This window comes from Salmo trutta, chromosome 22 (assembly GCF_901001165.1).
Source record: "Salmo trutta chromosome 22, fSalTru1.1, whole genome shotgun sequence".
In the NCBI taxonomy this organism is placed as follows: domain Eukaryota; kingdom Metazoa; phylum Chordata; class Actinopteri; order Salmoniformes; family Salmonidae; genus Salmo; species Salmo trutta.
In genome coordinates, this window is record NC_042978.1 from 42,784,417 (window position 1) to 42,805,584 (window position 21,168).

Consider the following 21,168-nt stretch of genomic DNA (forward strand, 5'->3'; position numbering starts at 1 on the left):
GTAAAACATCATCATTTCAGGCAGGATATTAAACGCATTAAAGCGTTGACCTGTGAGGTGGCGGGGACATTCAGTGGTCACTCACTACTCGCTAACTAATTAAAAGAGCTGGGTTTATGGTCTCCCTTTCAGACGGCCAGATGTGACCAAAGCGCTGTAAAAGCTCAGAGCGGTTTACAGAACGCTTACTGCACTTTAAAATGACTTGAAAAAGCGATGGGAGTTCGAAACTATTCTCACTAAATTCCACTCCGGCACCACAAGCTCCAATAACGAATCCGTTTACCTTACAGCACCTAGAAAGACAGATTGAAACAAGTCATTCAAAATACTAATTTCGTATAACGAAAATGACAAAAACAAAGCAAATCATAAGAGATACAAGTTTCGTATTCATTTAATTATAATACTTCATTCATACTAATTTAACCAACCAAGATGACATGAACAGCATAGAAGTGTTACAATGAACAGGTTTTTGTGCAGTTGCATTCATGTTCAGAATATATATATACACACACACACACACACACACTTGTTTTTGAAATGAACACATACCCAAATACTAACCACATAGTGTAAAATAATGTTTAAATATCCACCCACTTTTAATAAGCCCATTTCAATACAAAACAAAAGATGTTGGATTTAAACAAATTCACATAACATTCATTCTAAGGATAATATTTTAAAAACAAACGACTTGGTACTCCCTGGCACACACAGGGGCATAAAGCCTGTTTTTACACACAGCTAGCTGCAGCACACTCATATCAGATAAATGTTATATTGCTGTAGACACATTTGTTCCATAGAGTGCCACTGAAAACAAGCTGTTCTAAAGCCATAACAGTAAAGCAGCAACATGTCATGGAGCAGTTTCCTCTCAGAGCATACATACATTATGAGATATCACCTTACCATTCCTTAGGAAGCCTGCTGGAGATCTGCAAGTCTTTAATATGCCTGAGACAGAGTTTGGTTTGGGAAATACCAGCCCTTCGATAGCAAAACCCCGACAGATAATATGTTGATCTACAACATACAGAGACAATAGATCTGGCAGCGCTGCTTTAGTGAACACAAGTATCTTCTATTCATCTGTAGCCTGGATCTGCACAGAGGAACATTCAGGGGTTTAATGTTAACCACCTCCTTTCAGCTTCACCATAAAGACAAAGCAGGCCAATTTTAAAAAACGGCTATGCTTTCAGTTCTACATATGCTTGGCTAGGCATGACACAGAGAGAGTATTCACTTCGGATGTAAATGTAGTGCAAAATAAGTGCTTGAAGCATTTTACACACCGCCACACAGACAAACCACCCGATAAACAGTAACAAAATACTAATGTTGTTCGCTCCACAATGAAGACGCAGTGAGCCAGTTCTCAGACAGTACAAATCTAAATGAATTTCCCCCAACAGTAGAATGTTTATACATATACAGTACACAGGATTGTTACACAAAGAGAGGAAATATCCCCTAATGGGTGTATTGGACATACAGTATTAGTATTCTGAGGCTACGTAGTAATGGGCAGGACTGACATTCTGGGTCAGTAAGAGTCTGTTACTTTGAACAATGAAAGTAAAGGCTGACATCTCATGGAGCACCCCTCCCCTCGTCTCAGGAAGCAGAAGCCGGGGCCTCAGCCTCACTCTGCCCCGCTAGGGGGATGTTGGCCGTTTTACAGTCCTGATCACTTCCCATCACTGCAGGGTAGTCCTGCTGGAGCATGGCACTGCCTGCCTGTGTCTCAGTCTCTACCCCTGGTGTGGACCCTGTATCTGGGGGAGACTGGACATTTTCCTCTCCCTGGTTCTCCATGACACTCTCCCGCTTCCTCTCCTCCTCCCGCTTCCTCTCCTCCTCCCGCTTCCTCTCCTCCTCCCGCTTCCTCTCCTCCTCCCGCTTCCTCTCCTCCTCCCGCTCCTCTTCCTGTTCCTCCTCCGTGGCCTGGAGGTGTAGTTGCTGCAGCAGCTCCTCCAGCTTGTGGGCCTTGCGGAGCTCGTTCTGCTGGATGATGGCACACAGGTGCTCCGTCAGCTGCTCCTTTATCTCCGTCTTCTTGTGGAGGTCCAGCTTGGCCGTCACATACTCAGACTCTGCCTTCTCATAGCGCTTCCTGAACAGAAAAGGAGACAGGCAGATGGATTTATTAGGAATTTGTTTTATAGCAAAGGAAGGAATACATGGCATACCTCACCTGACAAAGACTTCTGTGAAGTCGAAACGTTGTTGATTTGGGTTCAGAAAAAGAGTCACTGTGGAGCAGCAACATTCCTTGTGCAGGCCACTAATTCCTTTATCTCTTTAAATAGTATAATTAATTCAGCCCAGCATCATCATTTTCAAGTTTAGGATGTACACATCACCATCCTTTTTTCATATCTGAGAGGACATTGTTTTATCAATGTATTGGGATGTATTGAAGGAGTACGCTGAATAACCTGTAGGGGGCAGTGTTTCCAGAGTTTGAAAGAAGGAAATGTTCACTGCCATATCAGTATAGCTACAGCCTGCTGTGCTTGATTTTTTTTTTTTTATTGATGATACAAGAATAATGGGTATTAGTAAATGGATGACCTCCTCTGAGTGAAAAACACCCAGATTGAAAAGAATCCCATCTCCGTGGCAAGGATTCAGCATGTTCTCCAAACTGTGTGTTACCTTGCAGTGTTATAGTCCCAGCTGGCCTGCTCTATCACACCTCTCAGAATGCAGATGTCGTTGGACACCATATTGTCCAGAGTCTGCAACTCTTTCTGGATCCTCTTCAGCTTCACTGACTCTGCCTGGGTCTGTTTGGATCTGTGTACACAGAAAAACAGGCATTCAGGTGAATTTGTGCAAGTGTAACCACAGCAAGTGTCCACAGGAAACAAAGTGTATCAGAATAGCTGGTAGTGATAATGTGAACTACGGCATCTGTCCTTACTTCTCAGCGATGGTCTTGGTCAGGAGGGCTTTCTTGCGCTTATTCCTCTCTTCCATCATCTTTTGGTCTTGCTGAAGCAGCTCTATGCGAGTCTTCTCCCGACTACAACAACGAAGAGCATTAACACCCAATACAGAGAAAGGCAATCAACAGACATGAGGATGATCTACAGACAATAAAGGACAGGCCTAATTAACCTAAGATAAGTTTTCTTCAAATAAAATCACTGCACTCTTCTTGATTTTTGGACCCTGTCAGTGTCAAAAACATTACTGGCATGCCAAACTAAATGAATATACAGGCAACTGTTAGATCATCATAAGACATTGATCTATAACTAATTTATGATAACAAAGACTTACTAACAATTCCACCTCTTGTTTTTCCAACTCCTTGGCAATCGGCAGTGTGTCCTCTGCTGGTGCAGGAGCATGGTTTACGGCAAGGGTCTCTTTTTGGCTGGGTTCCTCCACCGGCTTTGTGGGGGTGACGACGGGCTGAATGACAGTCTGCGGCAGGGCCTTAGTGGGCTGCGGCGGAGGCTTGGTTAGCTGCTGCTCGGGTGGTAGCGCAGACGAGCCGGGTCCACTCTTTTGCTGAGTGGCTAACTGGAGGGCTCTCTCTCGCTGCAACTGCTGCCGACTCCGGTTAGTAGGAGCTGGTTTCCGTCCACGACCTAAAGCCGCAGGCACCGCCTGGTCTGATGAATGATGTAAAGCAACAGAGATACAGGGATACTGGATATCGATACACTTTACAGACGTAACTAGCTACTGAATTGACTAATGAATGGATATATGTGGACAGCCGACTCTTGGCTAAGCAGCTAACTTTATACTAGCCCTTGATCGTGAATCTCTGTTTCATTACATTACACAACAGTCATTGGACGAAGGTGTCTTCTGTATGGGTAGTTTTGTTAAGCATCCCCGACGGTCAATTTAAACATACACGTGTCATTGTGCTAAGGTTTTGGGAACATAAGTACCTTATCTTTCATATCAGCTGGAAATATTAAGTTGATACACACCTTGATAGGGTTAGTGTTCCCACACGGACATACCTCCATGTTACAGGGCGTGGTTACGGAAAACAGACGGATGACAAGAGGCGACCACCTGTGCTAATTAGCTATCTTGTGTGCTCCGAACACCTGTGTGTAAGCATAATTTGAGAAGTGAGCAGAAGTGTAGTTTCGTTGCATGGAGGCACCCATAGCTGTAAGGATCTATGCAAAACTGCTACAGTAAGTGTGTTTTTTATTTTAAGGATTCTTTCTCGCTGATGAAAGGGTCATATGTTTTGAAAGCCGTATCACAAGCGATGATTATTGACCTTTATAAAACACAGCGTTGGGATTGTAGTTCACATGAGGCATTTGTGGGCGAAGCTAATGGCAGAGAACTGTAGGGAGAAGACAGAATGCCACCTAGAGTTTTCGTGAGTTAACCTTATGTAAGTCCAAGATGTACTCTTAAGCAGCCTACCATTACTCCTTAAGGTCCAAGGATCTGATGTTATTTTCAGACGAAGATTGTTTTGGCTGCCAGAGCCAACCAAATACTCCATCTAAATGTGAATCGATTCTCAATTGCGATAAGGTTCTAGAAACAAAGTTTCCATGCCACATCAAAATAACGCTACACTGTTTTACCCCGCTTCATCACAGTTGCAGCCAACAGTATTTTTCAGTCACAACACGTTTATGGCGGCCTTCTTCAGTTACATACAGGTATTTGGAGCATGCTAGATAGCTAATTTGCACAGGTGGTCACTGTCTTCTGTAAACAAGCAGTGTAAAATGGAAATATAGGTTTAGTGTTCCCACACTGCCATAAAGGTGAGTATCAATTTAACTAAAAAAAAAAAAAAAAAGATTACTTCTCTCTGATATGAAAGGCACAAAGGTAATCATACTTCCAAAACTGTACCGCAAGCGATGCATGTTAATGTTCAGATCGAGTGTCGGGGATCGTAACAAAAAAAACCTACAGAAGATGCCTTTGTCCAATGACTCTTAGGGTGCGTTCGTAAATTCGTTCTGGCTATCTACTACAATTTCAGAGCACTCTCGTCTGAGTGTGCCAGATCCCAGAATAACTGATGAATTTACAAACGCTCGACACCCGTCGAATATGGTCGGTGTCAGTAAACGTCGGCAAAAAAAACGTAATTACATTGTTGCCAACAGCAGTTAGTCACCAGCGCTATGGATAGCATGAAAATAACCTAACCAGCTCTGCTAAAGCGAGCAAAATGGTCAGCGAGGTGTTGTCTGGAAGTAGCTAGCCAACGTTAGCTAGGGTGCTTGACTGTTGTGAGGTTAGAACGCTAACGTTACTCATCCGCCAAAGCGTCCAGTGTTCGCTCCGAGAGCAAAACGCTTTGAATTTACGAACGACCAGGGCGCACTTCTGGTACTCCAGATTGAATTTACAAACACACCTTGTGTAATGTAATAAAACGAAGTCATTGTTATCAAGAGCTGACGTTAAACTAGCTTGAAGTCAAGTTTAAGTTACCTTTTTGCTGCAACTTTCGTAGCTCCTCTTCCGAAAACCCTGACCATCCTGCCATTTTAAGATTTATATCCTAGGAATTTAGCGACACGAGATACTTGTTAGCTATTAAATATTTAGCGAAACAATCAACTTAAAATGCCAAAAGTAAGTAACAATCCTGCAAAACTTTCTACTTAGCCGCCATCTTTGTTTATTGATGCCACGTCAAAGACCCCGAAAAGGACCAGTGAAGGGACATTAGAAATAACGCCTGTTTGATTTAAAAAAAAATCAAATTGTAGTTAATTAATTCACATGATGTGATATTCACCGGTTTATGTGCTGTTAGACTAATTATACAACACGCACAAATACTCAACTGAAATGAGTTACCAAGCAAAACGCTTTATTTTAATAACGTAAAAAGCGAAACACTGGCATATACTTTGGACACTAGTATGCTTCAGAGCCAGAGTTTGTCTGAAGGCCAGTTTATACTTGGTCTATGAATGCGACAAATGTCGCTGGTCAAAATGACATTTAATTTATACTCCGGTGAAATGTCTGTAGACCGTCGCTGCGACTGTTAGTTTCCTTGACGCACAGACATGAAAAAAAGTATCTGCGACTGTCGCAACGTCCGTTGTCGTGGTTACCGGACTGCCACAGCAACCAGACCAAATCAAATCAAATCAAACGTTATTTGTCACATGCGCCGAATACAGGTGTAGACCTTACAGTGACATGCTTACTTACAAGACCTTTATTAACCAAGAATGCAGTTTTAAGAAAAATACCTACAAAAAAATCATAATAAAAGTAACAAATAATTAAAGAGCAGCAATAAAATAACAATAGCGTGGCTACATACAGGGGGTACTGGTACAGAGTAAATGTGCGGGGGCACAGGTTAGTCGAGGTAATTGAGGTAATATGTACATGTAGGTAGAGTTCTCCTGTGACAAGATGCGAGAGTTATAAAATTCTCCTATAGAATGACCTACTTTTATTTCGTTACACTGTGGCAGTAAGCTATTTTCTGTTAGCTCGCCATTAGTTTGAAAATAATTATGTTGTCGTGGATTTATTTTCCTGTAATAATTAATAAATAATTGCTAAAGTAAAGACTGTCAGCTATACTCTGCCTCTGGTGAGTCTCCTCATTATTTGAACTGGCTAGCAACGAACCATAATATTGTTTAGAAAATTACTTTTCGTTGCCTGGCTTGCTAGATTGACGTTTACTGAATTCATTTTTAATCGGATGGGTTTATTTGCGTTAAAATAGAGAAAGTATGCTATTTGGAGTACCGGGCTGCTGATGTCATGCAGAGTCTGTCAATTTGTGTTTATATATTTTCATAATGACAAGTTAGATGTCGGATAGTGTTGAGCGATTGACCGACATTTCTGTTATTTTTCGATTTTTAAACCACTAATTGACCAACGTCAGTTAAATTATTTGAATTCTATTTCGTTCAGTATTTTCTGTGAGCTTAATGCTCACATTGCACAGTTTCTCTAAAGATAAATCAGATCCAGCCTGAATTGTGCGATATATTAGGGAGTTGTAGTTTGCAACAGGCCAATATTCTCAACCGGGTCTCATAGACTAGACATAACATAGTAAATGTAAGTCCGGGACACTCAAATTAGTATGACATGTTACTCTTGCTATGGTTACAATCTGACAGATGGTTACTTAAGTAGGGTGGTTGGTCGGGGTGGATGGGTAGGTGTATAATGCAAACATCTAGTAACCTAAACGTTGTGAGTTTGAATCTCATCACAGATAACTTTAGCATTTTAGATAATTAGCAACTTTTCAACTACTTACTACTTTTTAGTTACGTTGCAACTATACTTAACAAAAATATATGTGGAAAGACTCATTCTGATTGACTGGGCCTGGCTCCCCAGTGGGTTGGACTGGCTCCCAAGTGGATGGGCCTATGCCCTCCCAGGCACAGTCATAACTGCGCCTCTGCCCAATCACGTGAAATCCATAGATTAGGGCCTAATTCATTTATTTCAATTGACTGATTTCCTTCTATGAACCTTAACTCAATAAAATCTTTGAAACGTATGTATGTTGCGTATACATTTTTGTTCAGTATACTTAGCATTTTAGCTAACCCTTCACCTAACCCTAACCTTAACCCTATAACCTAACTCCTAAACTTAACCCTAACCTTAAACCCTGACCCCTAGCCTAACTGACGTTAGCCACCTAGCTTGAATTCGCAACATCATTCGTTTTGCAAATTTGTAACAAATTGTACGTTTCTCAAAATTGTCAAATATTGTAAATTTTGCAAATTCGTAACATATAATACGAATTGTAATTCGTAATATTTCAATACGAAATGGGTGATGGACGTCCACTAATTAATATATACCATACACAATCATACTAAACTCTTTATTTTCAGCAAACTTAACATGTGCAAATATCTGTATGACCATAACAAGATTCAACAACTGAGACATAAACTGAACAAGTTCCACAGACATGTGACGAACAGAAATGGAATAATGTGTCCCTGAACAAAGGGGGGGGGGGGGGAGTCAAAATCAAAAGTAACAGTCAGTATCTGGTGTGGCCACCAGCTGCATTAAGTACTGCAGTGCATCTCCTCCTAATGGACTGCACCAGATTTGTCAGTTCTTGCTGTGAGATGTTACCCCACTCTTCCACCAAGGCACCTGCAAGTTCTCAGACATTTCTGGGGGGAATGGCCCTAGCCCTAGCCCTCACCCTCCGATCCAACAGGTCCCAGACATGCTCAATTGGATTGAGATCCGGGCTCTTCGCTGGCCATGGCAGAACACTGACCTTCCTGTCTTGCAGGAAATCACACACAGAACGAGCAGTATGGCTGGTGGCATTGTCATGTTGGAGGGTCATGTCAGGATGAGCCTGCAGGAAGGGTACCACATGAGGGAGGAGGATGTCTTCCCTGTAATGCACAGCGTTGAGATTGCCTGCAATGACAACAAGCTCAGTCCGATGATGCTGTGGCACACCGCCCCAGACCATGACGGACCCTCCACCTCCAAATCAATCCCGGTCCAGAGTACAGGCTTCGGTTTAACGCTCATTCCTTTGACGATAAACGTGAATCCGACCATCACCCCTTGTGAGACAAAACCACAATTCATCATTGAAGAGCACTTTTTGCCAGTCCTGTCTGGTCCAGCGACGGTGGGTTTGTGCCCATAGGCAATGTTGTTGCCGGTGATGTCTGGTGAGAACCTACCTTACAACAGGCCTACAAGCCCTCAGTCCAGCCTCTCTCAGCCTATTGCGGACAGTCTGAGCACTGATGGAGGGATTGTGCGTTCCTGGTGTAACTCAGGCAGTTGTTGCCATCCTGCACCTATCTCGAAGGTGCGATGTTCGGATGTAGCGTTCCTGTGCGGGTGTTGTTGCATGTGGTCTGCCAATGTGAGGATGATCAACTGTCCATCCTGTCTCCGTGTAGCGCTGTCTTAAACATCTCACAGTACGGACATTACAATTTATTTCCCTGGCCACATCTGCAGTCCTCATGCCTCCTTGCAGCATGCCTAAGGCACGTTCACGCAGTTGAGCAGGGACCCTGGGCATCTTTCTTTTAGTGTTTTTCAGAGTCAGTAGAAAGGCCTCTTTAGTGTCCTAAATTTTCATAACTGTGACCTTAATTGCCTACCGTCTGTAAGCTGTTAGTGTCTTAACGACTGTTCCACAGGTGCATGTTCATTAATTGTTTATGGTTCATTGAACAAGCATGGGAAACAGTGTTTAAACCCTTTACAATGAAGATCTGTGAAGTTATTTGGATTTTTATGAATTATCTTTGAAAGACAGGGTCCTGAAAAAGGGACGTTTCTTTTTTTGCTGAGTTCATATGTCACAGATTTACGTAAAGAATACTACGAAATGCTCCGAGAGACCAGGTTGATATTCTACATATACTGAACAAAAATATTAAGCAACATGCAACAATTTCAACGATTTAAATGAGTTACAGTTCATATTAGAAAATCTGTCAATTTAAATAAATTCATTAGGCCCTAATCTATGGATTTCACATGTCTAGGTAGAGGCGCAGCCATGGGTGGGTCTGGGAGGGCATAGGCCCACCCACTTAAGAGCCAGGCCCAGCTAATCAGAATATGTTTTTCACCACAAAAGGTCTTTATTACAGACAGAAATACACGGTTTCATGAGTTGTCCCGGTGGCTGGTCTCAGACGATCCCGCAGGTGAAGAAGCCGGATGTGGAGGTCCTGGGCTGGGCATGGTTGCACGTGGTCTGCGGTTGTGAGGCCTGTTGGAGGTACTGCCAAATTCTCTAAAATGACATTGGTAGAGAAATTATGGTAGAGAAATTAACATAACATTCTCTGCAACAGCTCTGGTGGACATTCCTGCATTCAGCATGCCCTCTCAAAACTTTAGACATCTGTGGCATTGTGTTGTGTGACAAAACTGCACATTTTAAATTGGCCTTTTATTGTCCCCAGCACAAGGTGGACCTGTGTAATGATCATGCTGTTTAATCAACTTCTTGATATGCCACAACTGTCAGGTGGATGGATTATCTTGTCAAATGAGAAATGCTCACTAACACTAACATTTCTGCACAAAATTTGAGAGAAATAAGCTTTTTGTGCATATGGAACATTTCTGGGATCTTTTATTTCAGCTCATGAAACAGGTGACCAACACTTTACATGATACATTTATATTTTTGTTCAGTATAATTTAGCGCATAAAACGTGGTAATTAACTACAATGACCATGATCCATTGCGCATCTACTTGTCCAGTCTGTGTTTTTTTTATGCCTGCTGTGGAAGAGAGTCGATGGCCCGATTGTGAGGTGATATAGAGCAGCTGCTGCTTTGCAAGGTATCTCTACCTGAAAATACTTGATCTATGTGATTGATAGTTGGTATTCAGCAGTCATAAAAGTATGCCTTATTTACTTTGAAGAACTAAATTTTTTTTGATTTTGTCAAACAGCATAGACAGCAGCTCTATAGAGATGAGATGATGACTTGGAATGAAATAATGTTCATAAAATAAAACAAATGGAAGGTACACAACAACTAAAATATTTTAAAGGGAAGTAATGTGAATAAACTATTGTTAAGTGATGAGCAGTAATGGGCAGTCACTACCATCATGGGACTTTTATTCATAGTTTTACTCTGTGTTACAGCATTCAACCAGCATAATGCATATTGCATTTAATGTACCAAAAAAAAAAAAAAAAAAACCGAATCAATATCAAAAAGCAGTAATCGCTCAGCACTAATGTCTGCTGACAATAGAATGTTCATGATGTCACTTCAACAATTGTCTACAGACATGTCAATAGACAAACTGTAAACCAGCCTTTACTCTATAAGCAAGGTCCGTGCTATCAGGAATCCTTGGGACGTCCCTATCCCATGGAAGTTGTAATTTTAAATAGTAAAGGTAAGGTTTAAGGTTAGGGTTAGGTAAGGGTTATGGTTAAGGTAAGGGTAGGGGTTAATGTATGGGTTAGGTTTTAGGATAGGGACGTGGAGAGTGAAAAGTGGACAGAGGAATTTTGTGGGGATGGTTGAGTGGAAAAAGGCTACAGAGACAAGCCCGAACCACAGGAACTTCTGTTATGAGTGTGGGGACTTAATGCCTCTACCTAAGCTGTAGGAGACTGTCTTCTGTTTTTCTTCTAAGGAAGGGAAGGGGAAAAAGAAGAAGAAGGTGTCAAAGAGAATGAGGAAAGCAGAGGCTGAATTTGATGAAAATGGCGTTAGAAAGGGAGATGGGGGGGTGAAGAAGACTGGCGGCAAGTACAAACACAGTGAGCAATACGCCAGGTCGAGTGCTGGAGGTGAAATGGAAGCGAGTGAGGGCGAGTTAGGTGAAGTGGAAGGTGTGGTGAAGAGCTCGGAGCCCGAGCCTGGCATCAATGGACATGATAAAGAAGAATCTGGTCCAGTAGGAGTGACATTTTTGGAGAAAGTGGATCCTTGCCTTTTGGTGGATCCATTTGTGGTTTCAGGGTGGGTGTAAAGGAGTTGGGGGCAGTTGTAACCGAAGTCAGTACGTTTTTACAGGTGTCAAGCTTATGGTCATGCAACAGCAGTGTGTTGGAGGGAGGTTCCTAGGTGTGAGAAGTGTGCAGAAGGGCATGAGACAAAGGAATGTGTAGTATTGGAGAAAGAAGAGGTAGGTGTTAATTTTGTGGATTGAAGTATAATGGATTTATACCCCAGTCTAATTGGTGACGGTAATGCAACATCATTTGAATGCCAACCTCCGCTATACCTCACCGAAGAAGAAGAATGGTATGGACGTACCAAGGATTTCGGATAGCACTGACCCAATAAGCACTGGCCTGAGGTCATTTCCCTGACACCATTGAAAACTAAAAACAGAAATGTATATTTGCCAATGAATATAGGTGTGTTTAATTTAAAAAAAATTAAAGCTGGGATCTTTTAATGTTGACTGGACTATGCTGGGTCTCTTTTACAAAGCTTCCATTGAGTGTTTTAACTTATTGTATTGTTTGTTGGTTTGGCAATGCCACTGTCAGCCAGAGAAATATGCTGAGAAGCATTATCACCACAGCAAGCAAGGTACTTGGAGTCAAACAGACAGGCCTGGATGAGATCTTTAAGGTCTTCAGCAGGGTACTTGGAGTCAAACAGACAGGCCTGGATGAGATCTTTAAGGTCTTCAGCAGGGTACTAGGAGTCAAACAGACAGGCCTGGATGAGATCTTTAAGGTCTTCAGCAGGGTACTAGGAGTCAAACAGACAGGCCTGGATGAGATCTTTAAGGTCTTCAGCAGGGTACTAGGAGTCAAACAGACAGGCCTGGATGAGATCTTTAAGGTCTTCAGCAGGGTACTAGGAGTCAAACAGACAGGCCTGGATGAGATCTTTAAGGTCTTCAGCAGGTACTAGGAGTCAAACAGACAGGCCTGGATGAGATTTTAAGGTCTTCAGCAGGGTACTAGGAGTCAAACAGACAGGCCTGGATGAGATCTTTAAGGTCTTCAGCAGGGTACTAGGAGTCAAACAGACAGGCCTGGATGAGATTTTAAGGTCTTCAGCAGGGTACTAGGAGTCAAACAGACAGGCCTGGATGAGATCTTTAAGGTCTTCAGCAGGGTACTAGGAGTCAAACAGACAGGCCTGGATGAGATCTTTAAGGTCTTCAGCAGGGTACTAGGAGTCAAACAGACAGGCTTGGATGAGATCTTTAAGGTCAAGGCCTTCAGCAAGGCTCACAAAATCTTTTTAGACCCAAGCCACCCCATGTACCTGGACTTTGAAATACTCCCCTTTGGGTGCAGGTATAGGGCAGCCCACATGCAGAAAAAAACCTGAACTGGACAATCATTTGTGCCAGGTGGGATAACCCTCCTAAACAGCTGGGGTTAATGTTCCTATCCACCCAGTAAGGCCAGCAGGCTGGTCTTCTATCATCTGTATATACTATATGTAACTGTTATTAATTTTCTATTGTAATTTGTTGTCTACTGTATTTAAATTCCACTTTAAACGGGGACAAAGTCAGTAAATTAAAGTAAAGGTGATGTAGATTTAAATAATTTCACAGGAAATATTATTATAAAATATTTTCATTGATGGTAAAAGTACCCAATTTTCATACTTGAGTAAAAGTAAAGATACCTTAATAGAAAATGACTCAAGTAAAAGTGAAAGTCACCCAGTAAAACACTACTTGAGCAAATGTCTAAAAGTATTTGGTTTTAAATATACTGTACGTAACTATCAAAAGTAAATGTAATTGCTAAAATATACTTAAGTATCAAAAGTTAAAGTATAAATCATTAAGCAATCAGATGCACCATTTTCTTGTTTATTTTATTTACGGATAGCCTGGGGCACACTCCAACACTCCGACATAATTTACAAATGAAGCATTTGTGTTTAGTGAGTCCTCCAGATCAGAAGCAGTAGGGATGACCAGGGATGTTCTCTTGATAAGTGTGTGAATTGGAGCATATTCTTGTATTGCTAAGCATTCAAAATGTAACGAGTACTTCTGGGTTTCAGGGAAAATGTATGGAGTAAAAAGTACATCATTTTCTTTAGGAATGTAGTGAAGTTACAAGTAAAAGTTGTCAAAAATATAAATAGTAAAGTAAAGTACATATACCCCCAAAAACTTCTTAAGTAGTACTTTTAAAGTATTTTCAATTAAGTACTTTACACCACTGACTATTATTCCCTCTTCCTCTTCCCCCAATCAAACTTTATCCTTTTAATCTCCTTCAATTGACCATTGAGGGTCAGAGGAGTTAAATTAATAAAATACCTGGTGTAGTGGTCAACAGCATGAAGCTTTATTTATATAGCCCTTCGTATATCAGCTGAAATCTCAAAGTGCTGTACAGAAACCCAGTCTAAAACCCCAAACAGCAAGCAATGCATGTGAAAGAGGCACGGTGGCTAGGAAAAACTCCCTAGGAAAAACTCCCTAGAAAGGCCAAAAACCTAGGAAGAAACCTAGAGAGGAACCAGGCTATGAGGGGTGGCCAGTCCTCTTCTGGCTGTGCCGGGTGGATATTATAACAGAACATGGTCAAGATGTTAAAATGTTCATAAATGACCAGCATGGTCAAATAATAATAATCATTGTAGTTGTCGAGGGTGCAACAAGCACGTCCGGTGAACAGGTCAGGGTTCCGTAGCCGCAGGCAGAACAGTTGAAACTGGAGCAGCAGCATGGCCAGGTGGACTGGGGACAGCAAGGAGTCATCATGCCAGGTAGTCCCGAGGCATGGTCCTAGGGCTCAGGTCCTCAGAGAGAAAGAAAGAAAGAGAGAAAGAGAGAATTAGAGAGAGCATATTTAAATTCACACAGGACACCGGATAAGACAAGAGAATACTCCAGATGAAACAGACTGACCCTAGCCCCCCGGCACATAAACTACTGCGGCATAAATACTGGAGGCTGAGACAGGAGGGATCAGAAGACACTGTGGCCCCATCCGATGATACCCCCGGACAGGGCCAAACAGGCAGGATATAACCCCACCCACTTTGCCAAAGCACAGCCCCCACACCACTAGAGGGATGTCTACAACCACCAACTTACCGTCCGAAGACAAGGCCGAGTATAGCCCACAAAAATCTCCGCCATGGCACAACCCAAGGGGGGGGCGCCAACCCAGACAGGAAGACCACGTCAGTGACTCAACCCACTCAAGTGACGCACCCCTCCCATGGACGGCATGGAAGAACACCAGTAAGTCAGTGACTCAGCCCCTGTAATAGGGTTAGAGGCAGAGAATCCCAGTGGAAAGAGGGGAACCAGCAAGGCAGAGACAGCAAGGGCGGTTCGTTGCTCCAGCCTTTCCGTTCACCTTCACACTCCTGGGCCAGACTACACTTAATCATAGGACCTACTGAAGAGATAAGTCTTCAGTAAAGACTTAAAGGTTGAGACTGAGTCTGCGTCTCTCACATGGGTAGGCAGACCATTCCATAAAAATGGAGCTCTATGGGAGAAAGCCCTACCTCCAGCCGTTTGCTTAGAAATTCTAGGGACAATTAGGAGGCCTGCGTCTTGTGACCGTAGCGTACGTGTAGGTATGTACGGCAGGACCAAATCGGAAAGATAGGTAGGAGCAAGCCCATGTAATGCTTTGTAGGTTAGCAGTAAAACCTTGAAGTCAGCCCTTGCCTTAACAGGAAGCCAGTGTAGGGAGGCTAGCACTGGAGTAATATGATCAAATTTTTTGGTTCTAGTCAGGATTCTAGCAGCCGTATTTAGCACTAACTGAAGTTTGTTTAGTGCTTTATCCGGGTAGCCGGAAAGTAGAGCATTGCAGTAGTCCAGCCTAGAAGTAACAAAAGCATGGATTAATTTTTCTGCGTCATTTTTGGACAGAAAGTTTCTGATTTTTGCAATGTTACGTAGATGGAAAAAAGCTGTCCTTGAAACAGTCTTGATATGTTCTTCAAAAGAGAGATCAGGGTCCAGAGTAACACCGAGGTCCTTCACAGTTTTATTTGAGACGACTGTACAACCATCCAGATTAATTGTCAGATTGAACAGAAGATCTCTTTGTTTCTTGGGACCTAGAACAAGCATCTCTGTTTTGTCCGAGTTTAAAAGTAGAAAGTTTGCAGCCATCCACTTCCTTATGTCTGAAACACAGGCTTCTAGCGAGGGCAATTTTGGAGCTTCACCATGTTTCATTGAAATGTACAGCTGTGTGTCGTCCGCATAGCAGTGAAATTTAACATTATGTTTTCGAATGACATCCCCAAGAGGTAAAATATATAGTGAAAACAATAGTGGTCCTAAAACGGAACCTTGAGGAACACCGAAATTTACAATTGATTTGTCAGAGGACAAACCATTCACAGAGACAAACTGATATATTTCCGACAGATAAGATCTAAACCAGGCCAGAACTTGTCCATGTAGACCAATTTGGGTTTCCAATCTCTCCAAAAGAATGTGGTGATCGATGGTATCAAAAGCGGCACTAAGATCTAGGAGCACGAGGACAGATGCAGAGCCTCGGTCTGACGTCATTAAAAGGTCATTTACCACCTTCACAAGTGCAGTCTCAGTGCTATGATGGGGTCTAAAACCAGACTGAAGCGTTTCGTATACATTGTTTGTCTTCAGGAAGGCAGTGAGTTGCTGTGCAACAGCTTTTTCTAAAATTTTTGAGAGGAATGGAAGATTCGATATAGGCCGATAGTTTTTTATAATTTCTGGGTCAAGATTCGGCTTTTTCAAGAGAGGCTTTATTACTGCCACTTTTAGTGAGCTTGGTACACATCCGGTGGATAGAGAGCCGTTTATTATGTTCAACATAGGAGGGCCAAGCACAGGAAGCAGCTCTTTCAGTAGTTTAGTTGGAATAGGGTCCAGTATGCAGCTTGAGGGTTTGGAGGCCATGATTATTTTCATCATTGTGTCAAGAGATATAGTACTAAAACACTTTAGTATCTCCCTTGAGCCAAGGTCCTGGCAGAGTTGTGCAGACTCAGGACAATGGAGCTTTGGAGGAATACCCAGATTTAAAGAGGAGTCCGTAATTTGCTTTCTAATGATCATGATCTTTTCCTCAAAGAAGTTCATAAATGTATTACTGCTGAAGTGAAAGCCATCCTCCATTTGCGAATGCTGCTTTTTAGTTAGCTTTGCGACAGTATCAAAAAGAAATTGTGGATTGTTCTTATTTTCCTCAATTAAGTTGGAAAAATAGGATGATCGAGCAGCAGTGAGGGCTCTTCGATACTGCACGGTACTGTCTTTCCAAGCTAGTCGGAAGACTTCCAGTTTGGTGTGGCGCCATTTCCGTTCCAATTTTCTGGAAGCTTGCTTCAGAGCTCGTGTATTTTCTGTATACCAGGGAGCTAGTTTCTTATGACAGATGTTTTTAATTTTTAGGGGTGCAACTGCATCTAGGGTATTGCGCAAGGTTAAATTGAGTTCCTCGGTTAGGTGGTTAACTGATTTTTGTCCTCTGACGTCCTTGGGTAGGCAGAGGGAGTCCGGAAGGGCATCAAGGAATCTTTGGGTTGTCTGAGAATTTATAGCACGACTTTTAATGCTCCTTGGTTGGGGTCTGAGCAGATTATTTGTTGCAATTGTAAACGCAATAAAATGGTGGTCCGATAATCCAGGATTATGAGGAAAAACATTAAGATCCACAACATTTATTCCATGGGACAAAACTAGGTCCAGAGTATGACTGTGGCAGTGAGTAGGTCCAGAGACATGTTGGACAAAACCCACTGAGTCGATGATGGCTCCGAAAGCCTTTTGGAGTGGGTCTGTGAACTTTTCCATGTGAATGTTAAAGTCACCAAAAATTAGAATATTATCTGCTATGACTACAAGATCCGATAGGAATTCAGGGAACTCAGTGAGGAACACTGCATATGGCCCAGGAGGCCTGTAAACAGTACCTATAAAAAGTGAGTGAGTAGGCTGCATAGATTTCATGACTAGAAGCTCAAAAGACGAAAAAGTCATTTTTTTTTTTTTTTGTAAATTGAAATTTGCTATCGTAGATGTTAGCAACACCTCCGCCTTTGCCGGATGCACGGGGGGTATGGTCACTAGTGTAACCAAGGGGTGAGGCCTCATTTAACACAGTAAATTCATCAGGCTTAAGCCATGTTTCAGTCAGGCCAATCACATCAAGATTATGATCAGTGATTAGTTAATTGACTATAACTGCCTTGGAAGTGAGGGATCTAACATTAAGTAACCCAATTTTGAGATGTGAAGTATCACAATCTCTTTCAATAATGGCAGGAATGGAGGAGGTCTTTATACTAGTGAGATTACTAAAGCGAACACCGCCATTTTTAATTTTGCCCAACCTAGATCGAGGCACAGACACGGTCTCAATGGGGAAAGCTGAGCTGACTACGCTGACTGTGCTAATGGCAGACTCCACTAAGCTGGCAGGCTGGCTAACAGCCTGCTGCCTGGCCTGCACCCTATTTCATTCTGGAGCTAGAGGAGTTAGAGCCCTGTCTATGTTCGTAGATAAGATGAGAGCACCCCTCCAGCTAGGATGGAGTCAGTCACTCCTCAACAGGCCAGGCTTGGTCCTGTTTGTGGGTGAGTCCCAGAAAGAGGGCCAGTTATCTACAAATTCTATCTTTTGGGAGGGGCAGAACACAGTTTTCATCCAGCGATTGAGTTGTGAGACTCTGCTGTAGAGCTCATCACTCCCCCTAACTGGGAGGGGGCCAGAGACAATTACTCGATGCCGACACATCTTTCTAGCTGATTTACACGCTGAAGCTATGTTGCGCTTGGTGACCTCTGACTGTTTCATCCTAACATCGTTGGTGCCGACGTGGATAACAATATCTCTATACTCTCTACACTCGCCAGTTTTAGCTTTAGCCAGCACCGTCTTTAGATTAGCCTTAACGTCGGTAGCCCTGCCCCCTGGTAAACAGTGTATGATCGCTGGATGATTCGTTTTAAGTCTAATACTGCGGTTAATGGAGTCGCCAATGACTAGGGTTTTCAATTTGTCAGAGCTAATGGTGGGAGCCGTCGGCGTCTCAGACCCCACAGCGGGAGGAGTAGAGACCAGAGAAGTCTCGGCCTCCGACTCCGACTCACTTAAAATGGGGAGAACCGGTTGAAAGTTTCTGTCGGCTGAATAAGCGACACCGGTTGAGCATTCCTACAGCGTTTCCCTCCAGAAGCCATGAGAAAGTTGTCCGGCTGCGGGGACCGTGCGAGGGGGTTTGTACTAACGTTACTATCTGTACTTGCTGGTGGCACAGACGCTGTTTCATCCTTTCCTACACTGAAATTACCCTTGCCTAGCGATTGCGTCTGAAGCTGGGCTTGCAGCACAGCTATCCTTGCCGTAAGGCGATCGTTCTCCTGTATATTATAAGTACAACGACTGCAATTAGAAGGCATCATGTTAATGTTACTTAGCTTCGGCTGTTTGAAGTCCTGACGAACCATGTCCAGATAAAACCTCCGGGGTAAGAAAGTTGAATGAAAAAAGTTGAGTGAGGGTAAAAAGTAAAAATATACGGTAATGAAAAAGTAAAAACCGTTAGGTAGCAAAGTAAGATCGGCAACAAAAACGCACAGCAGCGTAAACAAGTCTGCAAGTTGTGACCGGAAGAGGAGTTAAATTAATAAAATACCTGGTGTAGTGTTCAACAGCATGAAGCTCAAATAGGCTGGATTGTAAGCAGAGGGACACGTCAGGGATCAATGTTATTCCTTCAATCACAGTAGATTTTCTACTGTGGAGCCAGTTGACTTCATGGCCATGAGCATAATAAAGAAATGGGCTCTTGTCAAAGAACTTCAGCATCTTGGCTACTTCAGAACTTCAGCATCTTGGCTACTTCGGAACTTCAGCATCTTGGCTACTTCAGAAGTTCAGCGTCTTGGCTACTTCGGAACTTCAGCATCTTGGCTACGTCGGAACTTCAGCATCTTGGCTACTTCGGAACTTCAGCATCTTGGCTACGTCGGAACTTCAGCATCTTGGCTACTTCGGAACTTCAGCATCTTGGCTACTTCGGAACTTCAGCATCATGGCTACTTCGGAACTTCAGCATCTTGGCTACGTCGGAACTTCAGCATCTTGGCTACGTCGGAACTTCAGCATCTTGGCTACTTCGGAACTTCAGCATCTTGGCTACGTCGGAACTTCAGCATCTTGGCTACGTCGGAACTTCAGCATCTTGGCTACTTCGGAACTTCAGCATCTTGGCTACTTCGGAACTTCAGCATCTTGGCTACTTCGGAACTTCAGCATCTTGGCTACTTCGGAACTTCAGCATCTTGGCTACTTCGGAACTTCAGCATCTTGGCTACTTCGGAACTTCAGCATCTTGGCTACGTCGGAACTTCAGCATCTTGGCTACGTCGGAACTTCAGCATCTTGGCTACTTCGAGAACAATAGACCTGGGTTCCTAGGACAGTTAAGTATTTTGTTAGGTTATGGCAATGTGTCTGCTCCAATTTTTGTGAGAAAGTACATTTTTGGAATAAAGAGGCATGCAATAACCAGCACCATAAAATCCAATTTAAGAAGCTCCAAACTGTTTTTAAAAGAATATGCCTTTTTGGTGGGAGGTTTTACCATAATCAGTGAAGCGTAGACTAGAGGCATGCAGTGGTAACCCCAATTCCCTTTTATTATCCTGACCAATATTCATTCAACAATGTTCATTCTTGAATTGCGGTGGTAAATGCTGTTCCTTGAATTTGGCACTATGTAAAACCCTTTAAATTGACAAAAACATAAGAAATGATACATTTTCTGTTTTATTTAACTGTTATTTAACAAGAAAACATGCTAGACAGTGAACACAAGTATTTACACAATGTTTTACTAGTAATGTGTTTCCCTCAGTTTTGTCATTGGTGTTACCACCTTGAAAATTACTGAATAATATTCAGTTTAGAGTGATTAGCACAATGTTGAGCATATTTCTATACACTAAGTATGCAACATATTTAGAACAGCTCTTTCCATGACGTAGACTGACCTGTGAGTCAGCTGAAAGCTTTGATCCCTCATTGATGTCACTTGTTAAATCCACTTCAATCAGTGTAGATGAAGGGGAGGAGGCAGGTTAAAGAAGGATTTTTAAGTCTTGAGACAATTGAGACATGGATTGAGTATGTTTGCCATTCAGAGGGTTAATGGGCAAGACAAAAGTGTGTCAAAAGCTGCAACCTTGCTGGGTTTTTCCCGTGTGTATCAAGAATGGTCCACCACCCAAAGGATATCCAGACAACTTGACACAACTGTGGGTTTGCGGGTCGATGGTCGCTAGACTTGGTGTGCAGGTTGATGGTTACTAGACTTGGTGTGCAGGTTGTTGGTCACTAGACTTGGTGTGCAGGTTGATGATCACTAGACTTGGTGTGCAGGTTGATGATCACTAGACTTGGTGTGCAGGTTGATGATCACTAGACTTGGTGTGCAGGTTGATGATCACTAGACTTGGTGTGCAGGTTGATGATCACTAGACTTGGTGTGCAGGTTGATGATCACTAGACTTGGTGTGCAGGTTGATGATCACTAGACTTGGTGTGCAGGTTGATGGTCACTAGACTTGGTGTGCAGGTTGATGATCACTAGACTTGATACTGAATGATATGGATTGTTCTCATATCTGTTGAGAGTGAATGACGCCAGATCTACTGAAGGACCAAGGACACTGATTCTATTGA

At 42.7% G+C, this 21,168-nt stretch overlaps 1 protein-coding gene across 2 annotated transcripts; it reads right to left on the bottom strand.

Moving 5' to 3' along the window:
* Positions 1-372: 372 nt before the first annotated feature.
* Positions 373-5,714, bottom strand: gorab (golgin, rab6-interacting). Of its 2 annotated transcripts, XM_029708051.1 has the most exons (5): positions 5,464-5,714; positions 3,308-3,641; positions 2,942-3,043; positions 2,674-2,814; positions 373-2,128 (listed from the first exon to the last, which is right to left on the bottom strand). In XM_029708051.1, the coding sequence occupies exons 1-5, from the start codon at positions 5,516-5,518 to the stop codon at positions 1,630-1,632; spliced, it is 1,131 nt and encodes a 376-aa protein (XP_029563911.1). In that variant the 5' UTR covers positions 5,519-5,714; the 3' UTR covers positions 373-1,629. The 2 variants fall into 2 exon arrangements, with proteins under 2 accessions (XP_029563911.1, XP_029563912.1); XM_029708052.1 differs by lacking the exon at positions 5,464-5,714 and having other exon boundaries at positions 3,304-3,507.
* Between the last annotated feature and the right edge of the window lie 15,454 nt (positions 5,715-21,168).

Coding starts and splice junctions, on each gene's coding strand:
- gorab (XM_029708051.1), bottom strand. CDS start 5,518: ATGGCAGGATGGTCAGGGTTTTCGGAAGAGGAGCTACGAAAGTTGCAG. Junction 3,642..5,463: donor ACGAAAGTTGCAGCAAAAAG/GTAACTTAAACT, acceptor ATCATTCATCAG/ACCAGGCGGTGCCTGCGGCT. Junction 2,129..2,673: donor TGGGACTATAACACTGCAAG/GTAACACACAGT, acceptor TTTTCTGTTCAG/GAAGCGCTATGAGAAGGCAG.